This window comes from Pinus tabuliformis, chromosome 5_1 (assembly GCF_031772625.1).
Source record: "Pinus tabuliformis cultivar Carrire ecotype Pingquan chromosome 5_1, CPIR1, whole genome shotgun sequence".
Classification (NCBI taxonomy): domain Eukaryota; kingdom Viridiplantae; phylum Streptophyta; class Pinopsida; order Pinales; family Pinaceae; genus Pinus; species Pinus tabuliformis.
Window position 1 is genome coordinate 538,995,036 of NC_142305.1, and position 20,815 is coordinate 539,015,850.

General features: G+C 39.5%; 1 protein-coding gene across 1 annotated transcript; it reads right to left on the minus strand.

Moving 5' to 3' along the window:
• Nucleotides 1-14,993: 14,993 nt before the first annotated feature.
• LOC149165931 (uncharacterized) lies at nucleotides 14,994-16,029 on the minus strand. Its single transcript, XM_089429984.1, has 2 exons — nucleotides 15,159-16,029; nucleotides 14,994-15,070 (listed from the first exon to the last, which is right to left on the minus strand). The coding sequence occupies exons 1-2, from the start codon at nucleotides 16,027-16,029 to the stop codon at nucleotides 14,994-14,996; spliced, it is 948 nt and encodes a 315-aa protein (XP_089286110.1).
• Between the last annotated feature and the right edge of the window lie 4,786 nt (nucleotides 16,030-20,815).

Below are 20,815 nucleotides of genomic sequence, written 5' to 3' on the forward strand. Positions count from 1 at the left end.
TAAATGTATTTGTGCAGAGAGCCGTGGTACTTGAGCATGATATTTTGATCAGTCTTTGATACACAACTTTGTGCGTAGAGTATGAAAAATATTTGTGAAATCATGGACTTCTTGGTCCCTTTGTGGTCGTAATGTGGTCCATTATATGTACTTTTCATCATAGCTCCCCATGGGGTAATGTTGTTCCTTGACAACGTCTCAAAAAGAGTTCCAAGATGGGGTGTTTGTAAATAGAGAGGTTTCCTCGACCCTTTTGTCACAGTAAGTTTCCCACCAGTCCTTGACATGGGGGGAAGCCTTACGCAGTGGAAAATTAATCTTCCCCCCTATCGGAGAAACTATGGACTGAAAAATAACCTTCCAACATATTCAACCATTTATCTACAACATTTGCATCAGTTTGACCTTGGAAATAGAGATATTGAAGTTCACTTGTACCTTGAAGGGGGCGTCGAAGTGACTGTTGGATGAAGATGTATTGTTGGTGGGCATCCCCTAAAGGATATGGGATAATTTGTCCATCAAATAATTCCTTTGCCACTCGAGGGCTTCTTCGAGAAAGAATTTTATAGGATCTCCATCTCCCTTGTCTCTATTTTCTTATGCCATGGGGGTTCATCTGTGTTAGCGAGGGCAGTCTTGTAAAGACTCAACCAATTCAAGTCCCAACTCCTTATACCTTGAACTCGTTGGGGACATGCACAAAAAAATGGAGAAAGAGCAAATCACTCTGATACCACTGATCTATATTTTATGAAGGAACGAATTGAAATACAACTATAAACAGAAACACAAAGATATAACAAAAATAGAACTTCAATTCATTAATAACAAAGGACTGAAAATTTTTTACATGCAGTATGGAAATAAACTATCTCAAGCTATGGTATTTTATCTCTGAGAACAGATGTGGTCAATACATGTCTTCTGAACTTTGTTATAATGTTTCTCAAAGGCCTATTTATTATTGAGAAATAATAGAAAACCATAATAATCCAAAAACCTAACCCTAGAAGATGAAGCGGAAAATGTTTGTGGGCCTCGTTGGGGTAATTTGATACATCAACTTCTCAGGGCCGTAACTTTGACATACGATCTTCATTTGATGAATACAATACCTTGTTAGAAATATTTATTTGATGAAAACAAATTTTATTTGTAAATGCCTATTGTAAACTAGTAATTTTCCTTGTTTACAAAAAAACGTCATTTAGGGCCTCAAAATGACTCCATAAGTTCAGGACCCGAAAACTGCCAAAAATAGTAAATTGTGCTACAATTAGGGAAACTTAATGAAACAATGGTTGAGGTCCAAGTGGAATAGGAGGGTGGCCACCAATATCCACCTGGACTAGTCCTCCCCCCTTAGTAATAAATCATCCCCATTGCGTTGAGTGCCTCCATGAGATGGGGAAAGTTCTACTGAACTTGTTCCCTGGTGATCCACTTGCGTTTGTGCAGGAGTTGGCCAACTTTGACAACTCAATACAGTTGGATCTTCTGCTAGTGAGTGCTCTCGATCTGTGTGTCCATGATCTAATCAATTGTGGCCTATTCCATGCAGTATCTAATGCAGGAGCATCCAAGCACCATTCATTAAAATTGGAATCGAAAGCCGTGAAAGAGGAAACATGGACAATCATTGTAAACCAGGGCAAATTCTATTTTAAATAGATCTAAAATGATGGAATTGATAAGTCTCTAGAAGGCTTGATTAAATGTAATTATTTGCCATATATGCGAATAGAGAGATTTAGGGGTTTGATTGAGTGATTTTAGGCAACTTATAGGACGAAATCGTGGATCTTAGATGATCCACGCTTTTGTAATTTTCTATATAAAGAGTCTATGTTGTGTGATAGAGAGAGAGAATAGAGGATACAATGTAGTCACAGGGCAATCTGTGAGTTCGGGCCGTGAGGCCTTAGCCTATAATCAAGTTCTGTATATAATTGAAATATGTTTGTTATGTGGATTTTGTGTGTCTGTGTATGGTTTACATATAATTCTTACTGTAACTTAATAAATATGCGTATGCAAGTGTAAAGGACGAAGTTCTATGAACTTCGCCTTCGACAAAGTACGGCAGAGATAAATGTGTGTGTAATGTGAGTTCCATCGATAAGAAAAAGAGAGAGCCATTGGATAGAGAACAAATCAATGGAGGAGAGGTGTTCAATTGGAATTGGAGTCGATTGAACAACATAGCAGAAACCGTCGAATCAGCTAAATCGACAGATATTAAGCACTAACCCTTTATTAAGTCGAGTTTCTTAAAGGTTTTGATTTAAGCATGTGGGTGGTATTCAGCAAGTGGTAAGAAGTTTCTCACATGCCCTAAAGGTGGGAAGCTGTATTTCTAAATTCTATGCGATTAACCCTAGTGGTTGACACGTATCACAGGAAAACAACTTTTACCACATGCTTTCAGAATATTAATCGTCGTGCTAGTTCAAGCGTGAGATCGCACGATAGCCGTTGGATGGAGCGGGGTCACATCGACGGTGGAGATTGTCCAGCCTATTTAATGAGAAAATGATGCGACAACCGTCCGATGGAAGAAGATCCACGGTGATTGCACGGAAACTTGGAAGCAAGTTATCTTGGCCAGCGGACTCGATTAACTCATTAGAAAGAGTTTACAATTCTGAGTGATCGGACCGTTCGTTAAATGGGTGATCAGATGATAGTCACGTTTGAACCATGTGTGTGGGTTAATGGATCTGTCAGACCCGATATGTTATCAAGGAGGACTATATTTTGTTTGGGCTCTGGGCATAAACCTCGAAAAAGGACCGACGGTGATTGGTTTGGTTTGTTATGAAGTTTGCCAATTATAAGGGCTTCTGATATATGTGTGTGTGTGTGTGTGTGTGTGTGTGGGCCCATAACCCACAGGTCCACAATGCGAATTATGTAAAGATACATATTTGCTGTGTAAAAGCGGCTTAACTATCATCAGTCTCGGTTTAGCTCTGTTGGTGTTAGTTGTTCTACAATGTCCGATGTGTCCAGTAATGGTGGAAAGACTAACCAAAGGCGGTTCACATCGAACACTGGGTGCAAGCCAAGGAATGGGGGAATATTGATCTAAAAATCATTGTCTCCCACAACATTGATGATGGTGTAATGCCCATATCGAAGTGGTATGAGCTTCTGATGGGCTCAGGTAAGGTGTTATTTCTACAAATGCAACCAAACCTTGCCACCCACCTGAAAATGGTGTGGTGCCTGATGTTGATCTTATCGCTTTTTGTACTTTTCATTAGACTTATCCAAGATGTCATGACCCTATTGGTGGACTGTGAATGTGCGTATTTTTTTTGTGTAGCCGCAAGAGGCATGGCAATATCAATCGGACATAATGGTTTAAAACCCAAACCCACTTGAAATTGACTGCGGCCAATTGAGCTACAAAGGGCTCTGCTATAATTATGATGCACATAAGGAAGGCTCTCATGCTAGGTTCGTGGATGTTTGGAGTTGTACATGCATAGTATGTGCACTATCATCCTATTCACAACCTCTGATATGCCATCATTCTGGGGATGGAATGCAGTCCACTTGGTGAGGTTAGTGTCCATTAATGTCTATAAGCTCGACCGAGATGTGCTTAGGAACCTGCTATCCAAAATGTACCCATACTCTTTCAAAGAAACGTTTGGTAGTTTTTTCTATTATGATACTCTTTTTACAAGATTCCAATATAGTCATCTTATAAAATATATCCACGATATTAAATACATAGTCATTACCATGCTTGGTAGAAGGGAGGCTCGATAGATAGTCTATAGAGATAGATTCCCAGGGTTGGTTGGGAATAGGAAAAGGAGTGTACAATCCTTACTTCTTGATGGTTGGCTTGACAATGGCACAGGAAATGTAGGATGTGATATATATTTCCAACTTCATCTCATAGTTTTGGCTAATAAAAATACTTATCTAGTATGACCACAATTTTCTTCACACTGGAGTGTCCTATGGCCCGACTGTGGTGTGCCTCCCAAATTAAATTAGCATGCTTGCTTGAAGGAACACAAAGGTGGCACAGGTAGCATAATAATGCATCCTAGAGGTTGAAATCTAGAACTCTCTTTCCATCCACTAGCATTTTGTATGTGGTGACGAACTCTAGATCTTTTTTGTACAATTGCAGCCTCATTCGGGACATGCACAAAAAAAGAGAGAAAGAGCATACCATTATGATACCACTAATATAGATTTTATGAAGGAATGAAATGAAATGCATATATAAACAAAAAAATAGATATGCAAAGAAAAAATAATGTCAATTAATTAATAACAAAGTACTTAAAACTATTTACATGCATAATGGAATTAAACTAGCTTAGGTGATGGTAGCTTATCTCTAAGAAGAGATGTGGCAACTACATGTCTTCTAAATAGTGTTACAATCAAAATCGAAGGCCTATTTATTATTGAGAAACAATATAAAACCTTAAACATCCAAAAATCTAACCCTAGGAGGTGAAGCACCATAAATTTGTGGGCCCCGTTGGGGTAAATTGGTACATCAACTTCCCGGGGTCGTAACTTTGGCATATGAACTCTATTTAGTGCGTATGATTCCTCGCTATAAATGTCTATCCTAGGACTAGAACATTCAATTGAAAATACTTAAAACGAGATATGTGTTTCCCTATTTCCTAAAAATTGTCGTTTAGGACCTCAAAACAGCTCCAAAAGTTCATGACCCGAAAAATTGCCAAAAATAGTAAACTATGCTATAATTAAGGAAACTGAATAAAACAATGGTGGGGGTCCAAGTGGAATAGGTGGGTGGCCACCAATATCGAATTGGATCATGTGGACATTCAATTTTAATATTACAACTTTAGTCTTATTAAGAGTGTAGAATGGATTGAATAATAGAAGGACCCCAGTGGTTACGAACTTTCTTAAAAGGAATTGATAAGGATTATGGCTCTGCAATCCCTCGCTCTCAGTTGGGGGGATGCCATCGGCGCAAACGAGATGGAAACCGTGCCTCTCAGCGGGGGCATGACGAATGAGATTTTCCGGTGCAGTTGGAAGAACAGAGAGGACGAGAAGCCCAGGAAGGTACTCGTTCGAATCTACGGAGAAGAGAGCGCGAATGTGGTTTTCGATCCGGAATATGAGATTCGGGCGTTTGACTCCATTTCCAGGCTTGGCCATGGACCCCGTCTCCTCGCTTCCTTCCCCAACGGTCGCATTGAGGAGTTTCTCAATGCCAGGCTGAGCTCGCGGCGGAGGATGGAGAAGGGCGGTTGCTTAGTGGGAGCTTGCAGGGTTTTCGACCAAAAGCCCAAATGCGATGGGTGTCTTAGGACATTGACGATTGGATCTTCCGCAAAGATTGGCCCTCCCCAGGAGGTCCTGTATCTCTTCCACCAGATGACAGAAACAGACGTCTCGCAGAATCTCTTCACCTTCGCCAATGTTCTTCCGGCTTGTATCGCCTGGCCATCTCTGCATCTTAGTATGGAGATCCATGGCCGAATCAGAAGAAGAGGGTGTAAGCTCCATGCGGCTGTGGCGAATGCCCTTCTGGATTTGTACATAAAATGTGGAAGGGTTAAGATTGCACGCGAACTGTTTGACGAAATGCCTGAACGAGATGTCAAGAAAATGGCTTCGTGGAACGCAATGATTTCAGGGTTCATGCAGAATGGGCATGTCGAGGAGGCAGTGATTTCAGGATCTGCACAGATTGGGCAAGCTGCGGAGGCAATGAAGATCTTTATCCAAATGCAGGCAGCTGGAGGGAAGTCAGTCACGAAGACATACCCCAGTATGCACCCGGCCTATGCTAACTTAGCAGCTCCGGAGCAAGAAATCGAGACAGCCCGCTTTTCTATGGAGAAGAGAAGCGATTGAAAGCAGCAGTCGGATCTCTCAGCCTCGTTCCAGATCTAGATCGGGCTCCTTTCTGGAAAAACTCTGCTACAATGGGTAAGCGCTTCAGATCTAGTGCAGAACCTCAAGCAAAATCTGGAATTTAGGATGGGGATTCCCTCCGCTTCTTAATGACTCCTCTACGAAGGTAAACAACTTGAGGATCTTTATCCCCTTTATTTCTACAGCATTAGGAGAAATGCCTCCATCATTCTTACCCTCCGTTTGAGAGGGGGAGCTGTTGGACAGTCATCTTCAGCTGCGGCTTTTTCTTACAAAGATGCAGTCCATGCTCAGAAGCCCAAGAAAGCTGCTCCACCAGCTCAGGCTCCTAAACCGTTTTTGGTGGACAAGCTGGAGGAAACCCCCTCCATTGAAATAACGCATCCTTCGCTGGATGAGCAAATCCAAAAATATGCAGAGCATGCCATTATTTGCAGGTTCAATGGACTATGGCCTCACACAGCGGATCTCTACCAATGGATCCACTCTCACTGGACCAACAACTGCAAGGTTCTTCTTTGCTCAAAGGGCTTCTTCATTGTAGTTTTTGCTTTCAACGAAGATTACCAAAAAGCATTAATGGAAGGCCCATGGTTTTGGGGCTCAGCAGGACTATTCCTCACCCCATGGTTCCCAGATTTTGATCCTTCTTCAGCGATCATCACCAAGCTCCCCATCTGGGTCAGACTTCCTAACCTCCCGGCGCATCTATGGCACTTTGCTGTATTCCAAGGAATCGGCGACTCTCTAGGCCGCTTTCTAGCAACAGACACCTCTAGGGGGGAAAAAGGCATATACACCTTCGCCAGAATTTGTGCAGAAATAGACATGAGAAAAGGTCTACCGGATCAGATTAATCTCAAAATTGGAGACTTCCATTGGACCCAGTCCCTAAACTACGAGAACACAGCCTTTCGCTGCCGAAATTTCCATCACACAAGGCACCTTCAGAACTCTTGTCCCTCATGGCCTGCCCAAAAGAAGAAAGCCAATCCTAAGCCAAAATCCAAAAGTTGGAAGCCTCATGATCCTCCTCCGATGGATGATTTTGATTTCAGCTCAAATGAAGAGGCAGGGGATGCAGAAGGAATGGAAACAAAGTAGGCACAAGATCCGCCTTCGACTGGTCATGAGGATTCTTCTGTCCCTCCAAACGCACAGAAAAGAACTCATGAGTCCTCTCCCTCGGATTCAGACAAGGAGTCCTCTCCGTCAGCCCAGCTCAGTTTGCAAATCATGCCAGTTCAGCAGAGTCATCTTGATTGGGTCAAAGTTGGTAAAACGAAAGGGAAAAAATGTCGAATAGTTGATCCTACCCACATTGGGTAGAAACCTCTGTTTCTGTGCCTGTTGCTCTGTTCCTCTTGTTACTTCTTGTCTAGCAATGTTCTCTTCCTAGTTTCTCTCAGGGGCCGAGGTGGATAGTCAATCCTTTCCGGATGCCCGTTCTCTTGCTTCTCTTGGCTGTAAGTCCATATTGTACCATATTTCCTCTTAATAGAATTAGTTTTTACCGAGAAAAAAAGAAGAGTGTAGAATGGATTGCACAATGAGAGTGGTGATGGAGGTGGAATTTTTCTAACACATCCAAAGATCCATTTTTATAATACCATGTTGGCATTTTTTTATTATCTTTAAGTTTCATTTTGGGATATTAGTGGCATATTGTGATCCTTATTCATTAGCTTCTTTTATTTTCTTCAATCCTATTTGGAGTTGCTTATATTTATTGTGTTGAGAGGTGTTCTACAACTTAGTATATGGAAGATGTGTGTAATGTAAGTAATTAATTTTGTCAACATTTTTTAAATGTTGTGCAATATATATATATCTGTGTGTGTGTGTGTAGATATGTGTAGGCATAATGTAAGTAATGTAATGAAATGTAGCTAAGTATTTTAACATTTTTTAAATGTCAGGATATATATATATATATATATATATATATATATATATGGAATCTACGACCGTGGACAGAAGTATCTTCCCTACTCCTAGTGGCCTGGTCTACAACAAAATAAATCAAATGTTATAAATTTCTCCTTAGAGGAATTAGATAATAGAAAGAGGATTACTTGTTATTTGTCACAAGGTCTTCTCTCCTCTTGGCTTGTAACCTCGAACCATAACTCTGATGACTATAATTAGAACTTGCACAAACAATCAACACAAGCCAAATATCTATGACACCTATGTAGAATTATCCAATCACTCTATTCATTGGATCAACAAAACATTGAAATATATGAATGTAAACATAACATAACACATATAGGAAAACAACATACTCTTCATATTAATATGAAAGTAGAGATTTTACAACCGAAAGTGGAAGTTGATCTTGTAGAGATCTCCCCAAGTTGATTGTCCTTCCATGCCACAATGCACACCTCAAAGTCACCCTAATTTATGGGAATAATAACTTTCTTATTATCAAAGCAACAACATAAGGGTATGATTAGTCTCCAAAATTCAACCTCTAGCTTGTGGATGGTAGTAAATATATAGGAGAGGATGGTAGTTTAGGAATTCTTATCCATTTACAAATCTAGGCTTGAGATCGACTCTTAACGGGAGGATTAGCTCAAGGGATAAGAGGTGAAATCTCCAAGCTAGGGTTAATAGGATTCAAAGTTCTTATCCAAGACAAATGGGTGTAACAACTACTAGAAGCTTAGGGAAGAGGAAGCTTCAAGATTCTTTTTATTTTTCCCAAATTTATAGAATCAACACGCCCCCAACAAGGGACAACCTACTCTGATCAAAACAAGTTCAAAACTGAGCAACCTATTGCTAAAGCAGGTCCCTAAAGGGTCAGGGTGTACTGGGCCTTAAGAGCAGTAGAATGAAGCAGTGAAGGTCACAAACTTAGGGATTTGTATAGGGATGATGACAAGGTGTTCATGGATGTTGATTGATCCAATTTGTACACCTATTGACATGTGAAAAAAATTGCCTATAACAGATTTCCCCCTAAAGTGAAAAGTCAGAAAGGACAACTGATGACTAAAGTGCTTGACCTTGTGATAATTTCAGATCAAGAACAACTGGTCAAATCATCATTTGTTATAATACATTTTCAGCTTGATATATTTTTTGAGGAAGGCATACCCATGCTCAATACATAAGCTAACATTACATGTACAATGATCAAGAAGACACGTCCATTGATGACAAGGGGTGGACTGGTGATTTGATAACTCTTTGTATGATCATAACCATCATTATTTGTGATCTTGCATTAATCTTGAAATCAAAGCCCGAATGGATGAAATTAAATCTGGGGTATTCTATCTAGTTCACTCGATCGTCCAACATATGAGTTTAGCCATGCAAATAAAGGAGTTGAATTCGAACATCGAATACACCATTTGATTACTGGCCAATGATTGAAGGTGTTAACATATGCGAGAGAAACCACCAATGATGTTAGTGGCTCACAATATACTACAATACAATCTATATGGTGTGTATGAATGAGTTGAAATTGAACATCACACAGAATCTGTCGGTCGAAGGAAAACAATGAAAACATGTCACCAAGAGAAATGAAACTTGTCATTGATGTATGCAAGCCCGAAGGTACTAAAGGTAGAGTTTCTAAGTCAACTTCTTGGATAATTAGATGATGTCCAAAGGAAGTGACCCGTTGCAAGAGGGCTTTGATGTATCCCCCATCAACAACACGAAAAGGGTATCATGATTCAATACATAATGAAATCATTATGGAACTAGATCAAGAATGATAGACATCGAATGAAGGCTTAAGAGTATTGTAGCAAATATCAAATGAATGACTTCTCTTGAACACATCAATGACACTGAATGGAGTTGACATCATTGAAACAAAACCGAAAACAAAGGCTTTCAAATGGTATAATAAACCAAAAGACAACAAGATTTTCCAACCCAAAAACCAGGAAGATGAAGTGGAAGAGTGTCATGTTCAAGAGTGACTCACTGCCATTAATAGGTGGAATATCCCAATTTCCCTAACAATTTTTGGTCACTACCTCTTTATTTTTAACAAGCTTGAGAAGGGTAATATATACTTGATATGTAAGTTCATCCTTCAAATTAATCCCTCTGAGTATGTTTTACAAACCCTGAGAATGAGTGGTTTAGTCCTGTCATGTTCGATAAGTCCATTTTTGTTTGATGTTTTAACAAGTCTAGAAAAGGTGTAACTCGAATCCTTTTTCATTTTTATAGAGTTTTAAAAAGAGGAAAAAAAGAAAAATCTAAAGGTTCCTTTTCGTAGATAGTCCCTTTAGCGTGAAAAGGAAGAAAACAATACTCATAAGAACCTCTTAACCATGTTCGACTAAGATATTCATTTTTCATAGATAGTTTAGCTCAGTCTAGAAAAGGGTTAAGCTTATACTAAGTAGACGTCTTTTCATTTACTTTAACGAGTTCGAAAAGACAAGTGCTCAACAATATTTAGGGAGTTTGAAAAGAGCTTAAAGAGGACTACACGTGGAGGAATGAGTGTTATAAAGGGTAGCAACTCATTCTGGTGATGATGGAACTTCTCAAAACATGTCAAGGTCAATAGGTTGGTTAATAAGACCAATCATCACAATTGTTCCTCAGAAAACAGTAAAACAACCAAGTGAAAGTGTATAATCAGCCAAGAAGATTGTGGCAATGGAATGAGATAACCAAGGCTCATTTGGAGAAAGAAGCTAATAAAAATGGCAATCACAAGCGGTAGGACGAAAATGGTTTCATTTTTACACAAGCTTGAAACATGTGGAAACTATGCTTGATAATACTTAAATATGGTTTCATTTTTTTTACAAGCTTGAAATAAAGAAAAAATATGCTTGAGAGTGGTTTCATTTTTACACAAGCTTAAAACAGAGAAAAACTATGCTTGAAATAAGTTTTCATGCCCCCAACATAATGAGTCAATTCTAGGGATATCACCCTTGGAATGCAACACTAGAAAAAAACAACAGATCCTACATTTAAAGACATAGGAACATGTCTCTATCCTAGACCTCTATGTGTGTCATTAAGTTTCGAATTCTCCATAGGTTAATTGAATGCATTTTAGAATTTTATCTTGAATTATGTTTTGATTTCAAGGCTCAGAAATCGATGTCCCTTGAACACACCTATGATGCAACTAATATGACAAAAAAAACTCTTTTCATTTTCCTTTTAATAATGAAAGGGCTAACTAAGTAATGGAAGAAGAAATCAATCAACAATGCAACAAAAAAATGATGCAACAATAGATCTCCTCAACTTCACTATTCCAACCAAAATGAAATCCCTATATACAATGCAAATAATGGTGTTTCTTTTCTTTTCTTTTAATGTTTCAAATAAAAAGAAACATATGAATGTAACTTCATCGCTCACGAAAAGAAACCACACATACTTTAACTGTAATGTAAAAGTTAATTTTCAAATTCGACAATCAATCTATGCATACAAACCTCAATTGATAAGAAGAAGGAAAGAACGAAACAAAATCTTATAAAAAAAATATGATGACACTCAGAGGCGATTAACACTTGTACATAATTAAGAAACTGAAGCAAACCTCTGAATAATGACCAAAGTAAAATTCACTCAATTTCACACAAATCAAGTGTTGTATTGGCTTCAAAGAAAACTCTAAAGGCTCCTTTTTTTAGATAGTCTCTTGAGTCCAAAAAGACAAAAAAGATACTCAAGAGAACATCTTATCCATGTTTGACTAAGGTGTTCATTCTTCGTAGATATTATAGCTCAATCTGGAAAAGGGTTAAACTTATACTGAGTAGATTTCTTTTCATTTACTTTAACGAGTTTGAAAAGACAAGGTATATTTTGGAAGTCCCCAGTATGATCGCCAATTTTTTATACAAAATATATGACTGTGGACAAAAGTATCTTCCATAGACCCATTGGCTTGGTATAGAACAACATAAATCAAAGACTACTAAGTTCTCCTTAGAGGAATTGGAGAATGGAAATTTGCTTACTTGTAATCCATTGCAAGCTCTTCTCTCCTCTTAGCATGTAAGATCCAATCGTACCTCCAATCACTATAATTAGAACTTGCACAAATAATGAACACAAGCCAAATATCTATGACATCTATGTAGCATTACCCAATCACGCTATTTAATAGATCAGCATAACATTGAAATATATAAATGTAAACGTAACATAACATATATAGGAAAATAGTATACTCTTTGTATTAATATGAAAGGAGAGAGTGATCCGGATTTAAACAGGAGCGCAACAAATTATAGATATAACCATACATAGAGAGATGCAGCAGAAATAATACTTCATTTCATTACTATAAAATACTGAAATATGCTTATAAACAGAAATGGAAATAAAAGAGCTAGGGAGATGGTAGTTTATCTCTGAGAAGAGATGTGGTGGCTACATGCCTCTGAACTGTGTTAAAATGAGGCTCGAAGGCCTATTTATAGTTGAGAAACAATGGAAAAACCTAAACATCCAAAAATCTAACCCTAGAAGATGAAACGCCAAAATGTGGGCATCGTTTGGGTAAATTGGTACATCAACTTCCCAGGGTCGTAACTTTGGCATACGATCTCCATTTGACGCGCACAATATCTCGCTAGAAAGATCTATCCGAGAACTACAACTTTGGGAAGAGAAACATCAGTCAATGGACCCATGTTACTCCCAATTTTCTCAAAAAACCATCGTTTAGGGCCTCAAAACAGCTCCAGAAGTCTAGGACCCAAAAAACTACTAAAAATAGTAAACTGTGCTACAATTAAGGAAACTCAAAAGCTGAAAGAAACAATGGTGGGGGTCCAAGTGGACTTGGCAGGTGACCACCAATATCCACCTGGATCATTCCTCCCCCCTTAGGAAGCAATGGTCCCATTGCGTTGATTTCCTCCATGAGATGAGGAAACTTCTGTTGAACTTGGTCCCTGGTGAGCCACTTGCCCTAGTGAAGGAGTTGGCCTACTTTGACAACTCGATAAAGTTGGATATTCTGCTGGAAAGTGTGCTTGATCTGTGTGTCCATGATCCAATTAGTTGCATCTTGTTCCATGCAATCTAGATTTAACTCTGTGGGTGTGAGTTGTTCTGCAATGTCAGATGTGTATAGTAATGGCGGAAAGTATGGCCGAAGGCGATCCACATTGAACACTGGGTGCAGACCAAGGAATGGGGGAATGTTGATCTCAAATGCATTATCTCCCACAACCTTGGTAATGGTGTAAGGACCATATCAGAGTGGTCTGAGTTTCTGATAAGCTCCGGTAATGCATTCCTTTTCCAAATGCAACCAGACTTTGTCACCCACCTGAAACTTATGTGGCACCCGATGTTGATCATGTCACTATTTGTACTTGGCATTTGATTTCTCCTGAATGTCATGGACCTGCTGGTGAATATGTTGGATGTGCTCAATGAAGTTGTTTGCCTTATCTGTTTTGGACTAGACATGAGCTGAATCTACGTGAGTAGCTGCAAATGGCATGGCCACATCAATGGGACATAGTGGTTGGAATCCCAAGCCCACCTGAAGAGGGTTATGGTTAGTCGAGCTGTGGAGAGCCCATTTGTAGCTGTGTTGAACATGGAGCAGGCTCTCATCCCATGTGCGTGAATGCTTTGAGTTGTAAATGCGCAGAATGTGTATGATCATCCTGTTGACAACCTCTGTCAGGCCATCAGTTTGAGGATGGAAGGTTGTGGACATAGTGAGTTTGGTGTCCAGCTTCGACCAGAGACTAGACCAAAATGTACTGAGGAACCCGCTGCCCCGATCTGAGATGATAAACTATGGGATCCAAAAGTGTACCAACACTCGTTCAAAGAAGAGTTTAGCAGTGGCTTTTGCTGTGATATTTTTCTTGCAGACTGCCATAATGGTCATCTTCGAGAACCTATCGAATACCATAAAAACACAGCCGTTTCCATGCTTAGTAGAAGGAAAGCCTGACATGTAATCCATGGAGATGGATTCCCAAGGTTGACTAGGGGTAGGCAGCAGGGTGTAGAGGCCTTGCTTCTTGATGGTCGGTTTGGAAATGGCATAGGCAGTGCATGATCTGATGTACTTCCCGATATCCTATCGAAGATTCGGCCAATAGAAATACTTCTACAGTACTGCCACCGTTTTCTCGACCCCGAAATGCCCAGCAGCCCGACTGTAGTGTGCTTCCCAAATAATCATGGCATGCTCAGTTGAAGGAATGTGGCCATAACAGGGCATCCTAGAGGTGAAAATCTGGAACATGCTAACCCTCCAAGTGTTTGGTATGTGTGGCCAAATTCTGGGTTGCTTTTGTAGAGAAGTGGCCAATCAGAAGTCTCGTACCCACAAGAGTTGAGCACAATGATTAATGCCATGATCAGGTGGATATTGGTGGCCAGTTAGCCTCACTCTCTTAAAAATCAATAATAAATCCAATTCTTAAATTAAATAAATAAAATCATGAGAATTCCTCAAACCAAGATTCTAGTTTGGATGAGGATTCTCTCCAACATGCTCCCCTAAATTAGTGTGTAAGTTGAGAAATTGTCTCAACCAAATGAGTATAAGATAGGCGCACTATCTTAAGACCACTTGTTCATGTATTTAAATGTATTATTAAATTATTTGAATAAGAGAGAATTACATGAGCATGAGAGACCACATGATGGATCTCCGCCTTTTCCGCCAATTTTGTTCTATGTGTTAATTTGTTGTGCATATGGTTATATGGCTGTGTGATTCTTCTTCATGTGGTATCAGAGCTTCCAATGAATCCCGAGTGGGATTTCCACTTCTAGTATAATCATATGGACCATTCTCTGTGGCAGAAGGTTGCTTGAAAGTTGCAGTCTGGTAGAGAGGTGTGCTTAGAGCGCCGTATGGGTCAAAAGAATTTCTGAAGTTCACAAGAATTGTAGAAACACTCAACTCTTTTTCTTGGACACCTGTTTGCACATTTTCACACAAAGAAGCGGACGAATCCTCTGCAATGCAATCTGTGTCATTATTAACAATGGCAGCCATTGTAAGCTGAAGTTCCTTGTCACTGTTGCACCTGACCGATACTGTTGTCAAGTTGTGATTTCTACACAACTCGGGAGACCAACGGGATCTACTCGAAAGCAAGTTGTGGATAAAGCCCTCGCTGATTTGTGAATTGTGTTGCTTCAATCCATGCATCACCAGGTTCTGCACTATGGAAATGGTCATGGATGGCTAAGAAATTGAAAGCCTGGGTATGCAAAGAACCCAACCCACGCGGTGGAGCCTAACTTACCATTGTGATTGCGCAGCAACTGAGAATTGAATTTCACAGGAAAATCGTACCTGAGAATTGTATAAAGTGTATTTATCCTAGCCCAATCTACATCCATCTCTGGTGATAGAATGTTGTTACACTCTTCTTTTCCTGATTTAATATTACCATTTTCAAAAGCTTCATTGATAGCACTATTCTTCTCAATTAAAACCTCCTGCAGATCTAGAAGACAATCTAGTGTCTTATGAGCAGAAGATGTCAGTTCAGAATATGCTCTGTCAATATTGTCATCGGATTTGCAGAAATAGGACTTCACAGAAGCCTGTGGTAGTTGATTACAGGACGAGAAAACCTTTTGCAAACATATCTTGATCTCCAAATCTTTGTCCCATAGAGCCTTTTGGTTCCTTACTGCTTGCCCTTTCCGTATGTCTTCCTCCCCATGTTCTTGCAAGCTCTTCAAAAGGTTATCTTCTTCTTCACATAGATCTGTATATTCTTTTGTGAGGGTTTCCATGTCATCTTCTAATTGCACAGTATCTGGCCCACCATCATCTTCCTCAAAGTCAAGTTCTTGATCAGAGATGTTTTCAGAATCTGAATGTTTGTTGTGGTGCCTTTTCCTAGCCGTTTTATCCATAAGCAACTTCGATTTCCTGCCATCTTCACCAAATGCTTCTTTCCTGTTGCTCTTCTGACCAGAATACTCTGGCCCTTCCAATGTTATGTTGGGGCACAATCTAAGTCGTCCATCCTCAGGAAGATAACCAGGAAAGTCAGTGTTTCCATCATCATTGTCTTCAATGTCACTTCCATCAAAGAAATGATATACGACACAGCACCATATGGTCCCTTGAAATATGCGACTCCATGATATTATGATCAGCATGAGAACCTATGCAGCGTGAAGACCTGCGTTGAAGACCCTAATACGTTGCATTGAAAGATTGCGTGGAAGCCTGCAATGCAATGTGTGTTGGCATTATGACACAGGTTTGGCTCAAGCTTGGCTCGTTGACATAAGTGTTGTCCTTGATGGCAACTCTCTCAAATGGTAGATCACAGTTCAGGCTCTCAGAATGGAAGGAAATGAAGTACCCGCAGGTGTAGCGAACAAAAGGTGCGGACATATGCAGGTGCGCCGAATAAAAGCTGCGGTCATGTACGCAGGTTCTTCGAACAAAAGGTGCAGACGTAAAGTACATGCACTTTCATGCAGAGAAAAGTGTGCACGTGGGAAATCTTATGGTTGGTCCATGGTATTTAGTCCGACATTTTTGATCCTATGGTTTTGGTTCGTGGTTTTGCATCTAAAGTATTGAACCCAGGTATTAGGTCCCTAGTATTGGATCTCTATGGTTTTGGACCATGGTTTGAGTAAGGCCTAGTCTATAAAAAGGAAAGGAGATCATTTGGATTGATCACCGATGTGTTGAATATCCTAAGAAGAGCAAGATCTGAAATTCTGTGATCAGTTGGTGAGTTACAGCTGGATCTAAATCAAGGAGAAACCTGAACATTACAAGACGGATCTACTAATGGGGCGAGATCTCCTTGGCGCATGATCAGAATCTCTGTAAATCTGATGGTCTGGGGTATAATTGAAGTTTGAAAAATTATCTATACCCGTAGGTCCGACACAGCGCAGGAGCGGATACCCGCAGGTCGGACACAGTGCAGGCGCGAAGATCCGCAGGATCGTCACAGTGCAGGCGCGGAGATCCGCAGGATCGTCACAGTGCAGGCGCGGATATCTGCAGGCTTTACATAGCGCAGGCGCGAAGTCCGCAGGACCAACACAGTTAAGGTGCAGATACCCACAGGTTGGCCACAGAGAAGGCGCGTACGTACACAGGTTTCTATTGGTGAAGTTGCAAACTTTTTCTTGAAATATGTTTTAGCTACTTTTGTCTATTACTGCAATGTTCAGGGTTCTAAATTGGTGTCTGGTTACTATTACTATGTTCTGAAAAGTTATTGATTCAGTATTTTCACAAGGAAGTTGGTTGATTGCAAATCTATTTGATGTTTGATTGATATTCATGGATCCAGTTTGAAAATTTATGAAACATGGTCCCTGGAAGAAAAGAGAAGTACCTCAGCTAGTACAAGAGCTAAGGGGGTTGTAGCTCCCTTCCAGAAGAGTCTGGAGAACGAGAGAAGGTTGTAGCCTTTTGCAGGTTGAAGTCTGCGTGCTGGTATAAGACTGCACCAGTACTGAATCATTGTAAAAGGAAGTTTCTAATTGAAAGAAGATAGAGACATATTGCAGCAGGTGGTTTTCACCCACATTGGGTTTCCACCTTATATCTTGTGTTCTTTTGTGTGACTGTCTGCTCTACGTTTCTGTTCCTACTTACTGATACATGGTTCTGACACATAGATTAATGATCAACATCTGAAGAATAAATTAAATTATAAGTCTGGAAGGTATATGAAAGTTTCATTAGTCAGATCTGCAAATCTTTGTATAAATTGAAAAGAATTTGATAATACTGATTCACCCCCCTCTCAGTATTATTTCCAACAATTGGTATCAGAGCAGGTCCTTCAGGAAAAGCTTGATCGCTTGAAGGAAGATCTATCATCATGAACAACTACGAAAAGGAAGCATCTATCAGGCCACCGATTTTTGATGGAAGCAACTTCGTCTATTGGAAGGTAAGAATCATTGCCTATCTTCAATCTCTTGGTACAGAAGTTTGGGATATTGTGGAAACAGGATACACATTTCCATCAGCAACTCCTACAGATGCAGCTAGTAAGAAATAGTATGAAACAAATGCAAAAGCTGTCAATACTCTATTAGGAAGTCTATCTCAATTAGAATTCGTCAAGTTTATGTAGCTCAAAAGCGCAAAGGAAATATGGGACAAGATCTTTTTGAGCTATGAAGGAGATGAACAGGTAAAACGAGCAAAATTACAAACTCTTAGAATTCAATATGAAAGTCTCAGAATGCATAATGATGAAAGTGTGGCTAGCTATTTCCTACGTAAAGATGAGATCGTAAATTGTATGAAAAACTTGGGTGAAGAAATAAAAGAAGTTGTTTTGGTTGAAAAGGTTCTAAGATCCTTGTCTTCTAAGTTTGATTCAAAAGTTTCTGCCATAGAAGAAAAGCAGAATCTACAAAGCCTTACCATGTCATAGCTACACAGAATTCTAACTGCTTACGAAATGAGAAAAGGAGGACCATCTGACAGGAGAGAAGCTACATTTAAGGCTTCAGGAAAAGGAGATTACTATGAGTCAGGACATATGTCAGAAGAATAGGAAGAATCAAATTCTGTCAAGAACCTTCAATGGGGAACTGGAAGATTCAGAGGTAAGCTGCCTTTCAAATGCTTTGCTTGTGGAAGAGTTGGTCATTATGCTGCAAAATGTCCTCATAAAGATAAACTAGACAAAGGTAAGGAACCTATTAGATGGAACATAAAACAAAATGTAAATAAGAAGAGCTATTACATGCATGAACACAGTGATGGATTGTCAAATAGTGATGAAGATGAACAAGGTAATGATGATAGACTTTTGATGGTTTTTGAAGATGATGATTTCTTGGATGCTATAAATGAAGAAGGGCTTTATGAAGAAGTTTCTAAACTTAAAGGTTGTTTAGAGGAAAAGAATATGATTATAGATACTCTAACATTCCAACTTGCTGAAAGAGATAAACACAATGAAGAGTTAGAATGTGAAATTGTGGGACTTAGAAAAGAAATTGAGAAAACAAAAGCCCTTAATCTCATATTGCTAAAGGATCTGAAACTCTAGATGAGATTATCAAAGTGCAGCATTCTCCTCTAATCAAGACAGTTCTCGGATATTCCAAAGAAGAATCTCAAGCTCAGAAGCAAGCACAGAAGCCATCCACCTCCAAAAGTTATCTTGATGCAACAAGAAGAAGTGAACAAGATGACAATCGACAGCAAAAGCACAATACAGATCACCAGGTAAATCAGGGACAATTTTCTTCAAGAATGATCAAAGATTATCAAGTAAATCAGAGGAAATCTACTTCAAGGATGAACAAAAGCTTCAACCAACCACAGGTAACTCGTTCTCAATTTGGCTCAAGAATGGATGGAAACTACAATCATATGGTTGGTAGATTTGATAATCGCAGGAATTTCTTCAATGGCCAATGTTTCTCTTGTCATAACTTTGGTCATAAAGCTGCTCAATGTGTTGCCTACAAGACCATCATGACTAGGGAAGCTCAAAAATAAAGGAGTATGACTGGAATCATGAAAAGAACCTACAATAACTTCTCTGCTCTTGAAAATGAAATAGAATGTTCTATCTGTAACAACTTCGGTCATGAAGATTCTGAATGCAGGAGCAGGTTTCGGCAAACAACTCAGAAGGAGAAAACTTCATTGAGTTCCAAAACATGGAAAAGGAAAGAAACGCAACCGGAAAGATGTGGGATAGCCTTATATGCGGAAGGACAGGAAAATCAATGGTACATCGACAGTGGATGCTCGAAACATATGACAGGTGATAAAGAAAAACTTCAATCATATAGTGCCTTAGAAAAGGAAAAGAAGGTCTCATTTGGAAATGACACCCCTGCATTCATAAAAGGTAAAGGCTCTGTTCATTTGAAAGAAAAGGTCAAGGTTGGAAATGTTATGTATGTTGATGGCTTAAAGCATAATCTATTAAGTGTCAGTCAGATGTGTGATCAGGGAACTGAGGTAATATTTCGATCAAATGGATGTATTTTTCGTGAGCTTGATACAGGAAAAACAGTGATCAGAGGCATTAGAACTCCAAATAACTTATACGTACTCAAGGGAGGACAACAACAATGCTATTTAAGCAAGAATGATGAACACTGGCTATGGCACAGAAGACTGGGGCATCTTAGCTTCTCTCAAATAAGGAAAGCATGCAAATATCAGGCAGTTCAGGATCTTCCTGACATCAGAATTCCAGACAATACAATATGCAAATCATGTCAAGTTGGTAAGCAAACCAGAACTAATTTCCCTGAGAAGGAAGGATCAGCTAGTAGGCCACTTGAACTTGTCCACACCAATATATGTGGTCCAACTAGGAAAAGGTCACCTCGAGGAGAAGAGTATTTCATATTGTTCATTGACGACTTTTCAAGGATGTGTTGGATAGGACTCATGAAGTATAAAGATGAAGCTTTTGAAAATTTCAAGTCATTCAAAGCTTTGGTTGAAAACGAATCAAATCGCAAAATCAAATGCCTTAGATCTGATCGAGGAGGGGAATTTACCTCAGATGAATTCTTCGATTTTTGTGAAGAACATGGAATAAGAATGGAATTCTCTGCTGCAAGGACTCCTCAGCAAAATGGAGTAGTGGAAAGGATGAACAGAACGGTTCAACAAATGGCTCGTGCTATGCTTGATGAGTCTGGAACTCCAGCAACCTTCTGGGGTGAAGCCGCATTTGCCACTGTTACTATTCTCAACAAGACAAACGTCCGGGTAAACAGCACTCAGACTCCTCATGAACTTTGGTATGGTAAGACTCCCACGGTAAAATACTTCAAAATTTTTGGAAGCAAATGCTACATTAAAAGGACTGATGAAAATCTTGGCAAGTTTGAACCTAGAGCAGATGAAGGCATTTTACTTGGCTACTCTCCCCACAGCAAAGCTTACAAATGTTACAATAAAAGACTTGGTAAAATT

What these genes read in the sequence shown, in the direction of transcription:
- LOC149165931 (XM_089429984.1), bottom strand. Translation starts at nt 16,029, where the DNA reads ATGCTGATCATAATATCATGGAGTCGCATATTTCAAGGGACCATATGG. An exon ending in GTTGCTGCGCAATCACAATG is followed by an intron (nt 15,071 to 15,158) that starts GTAAGTTAGGCT and finishes TCCATAGTGCAG; the next exon opens with AACCTGGTGATGCATGGATT.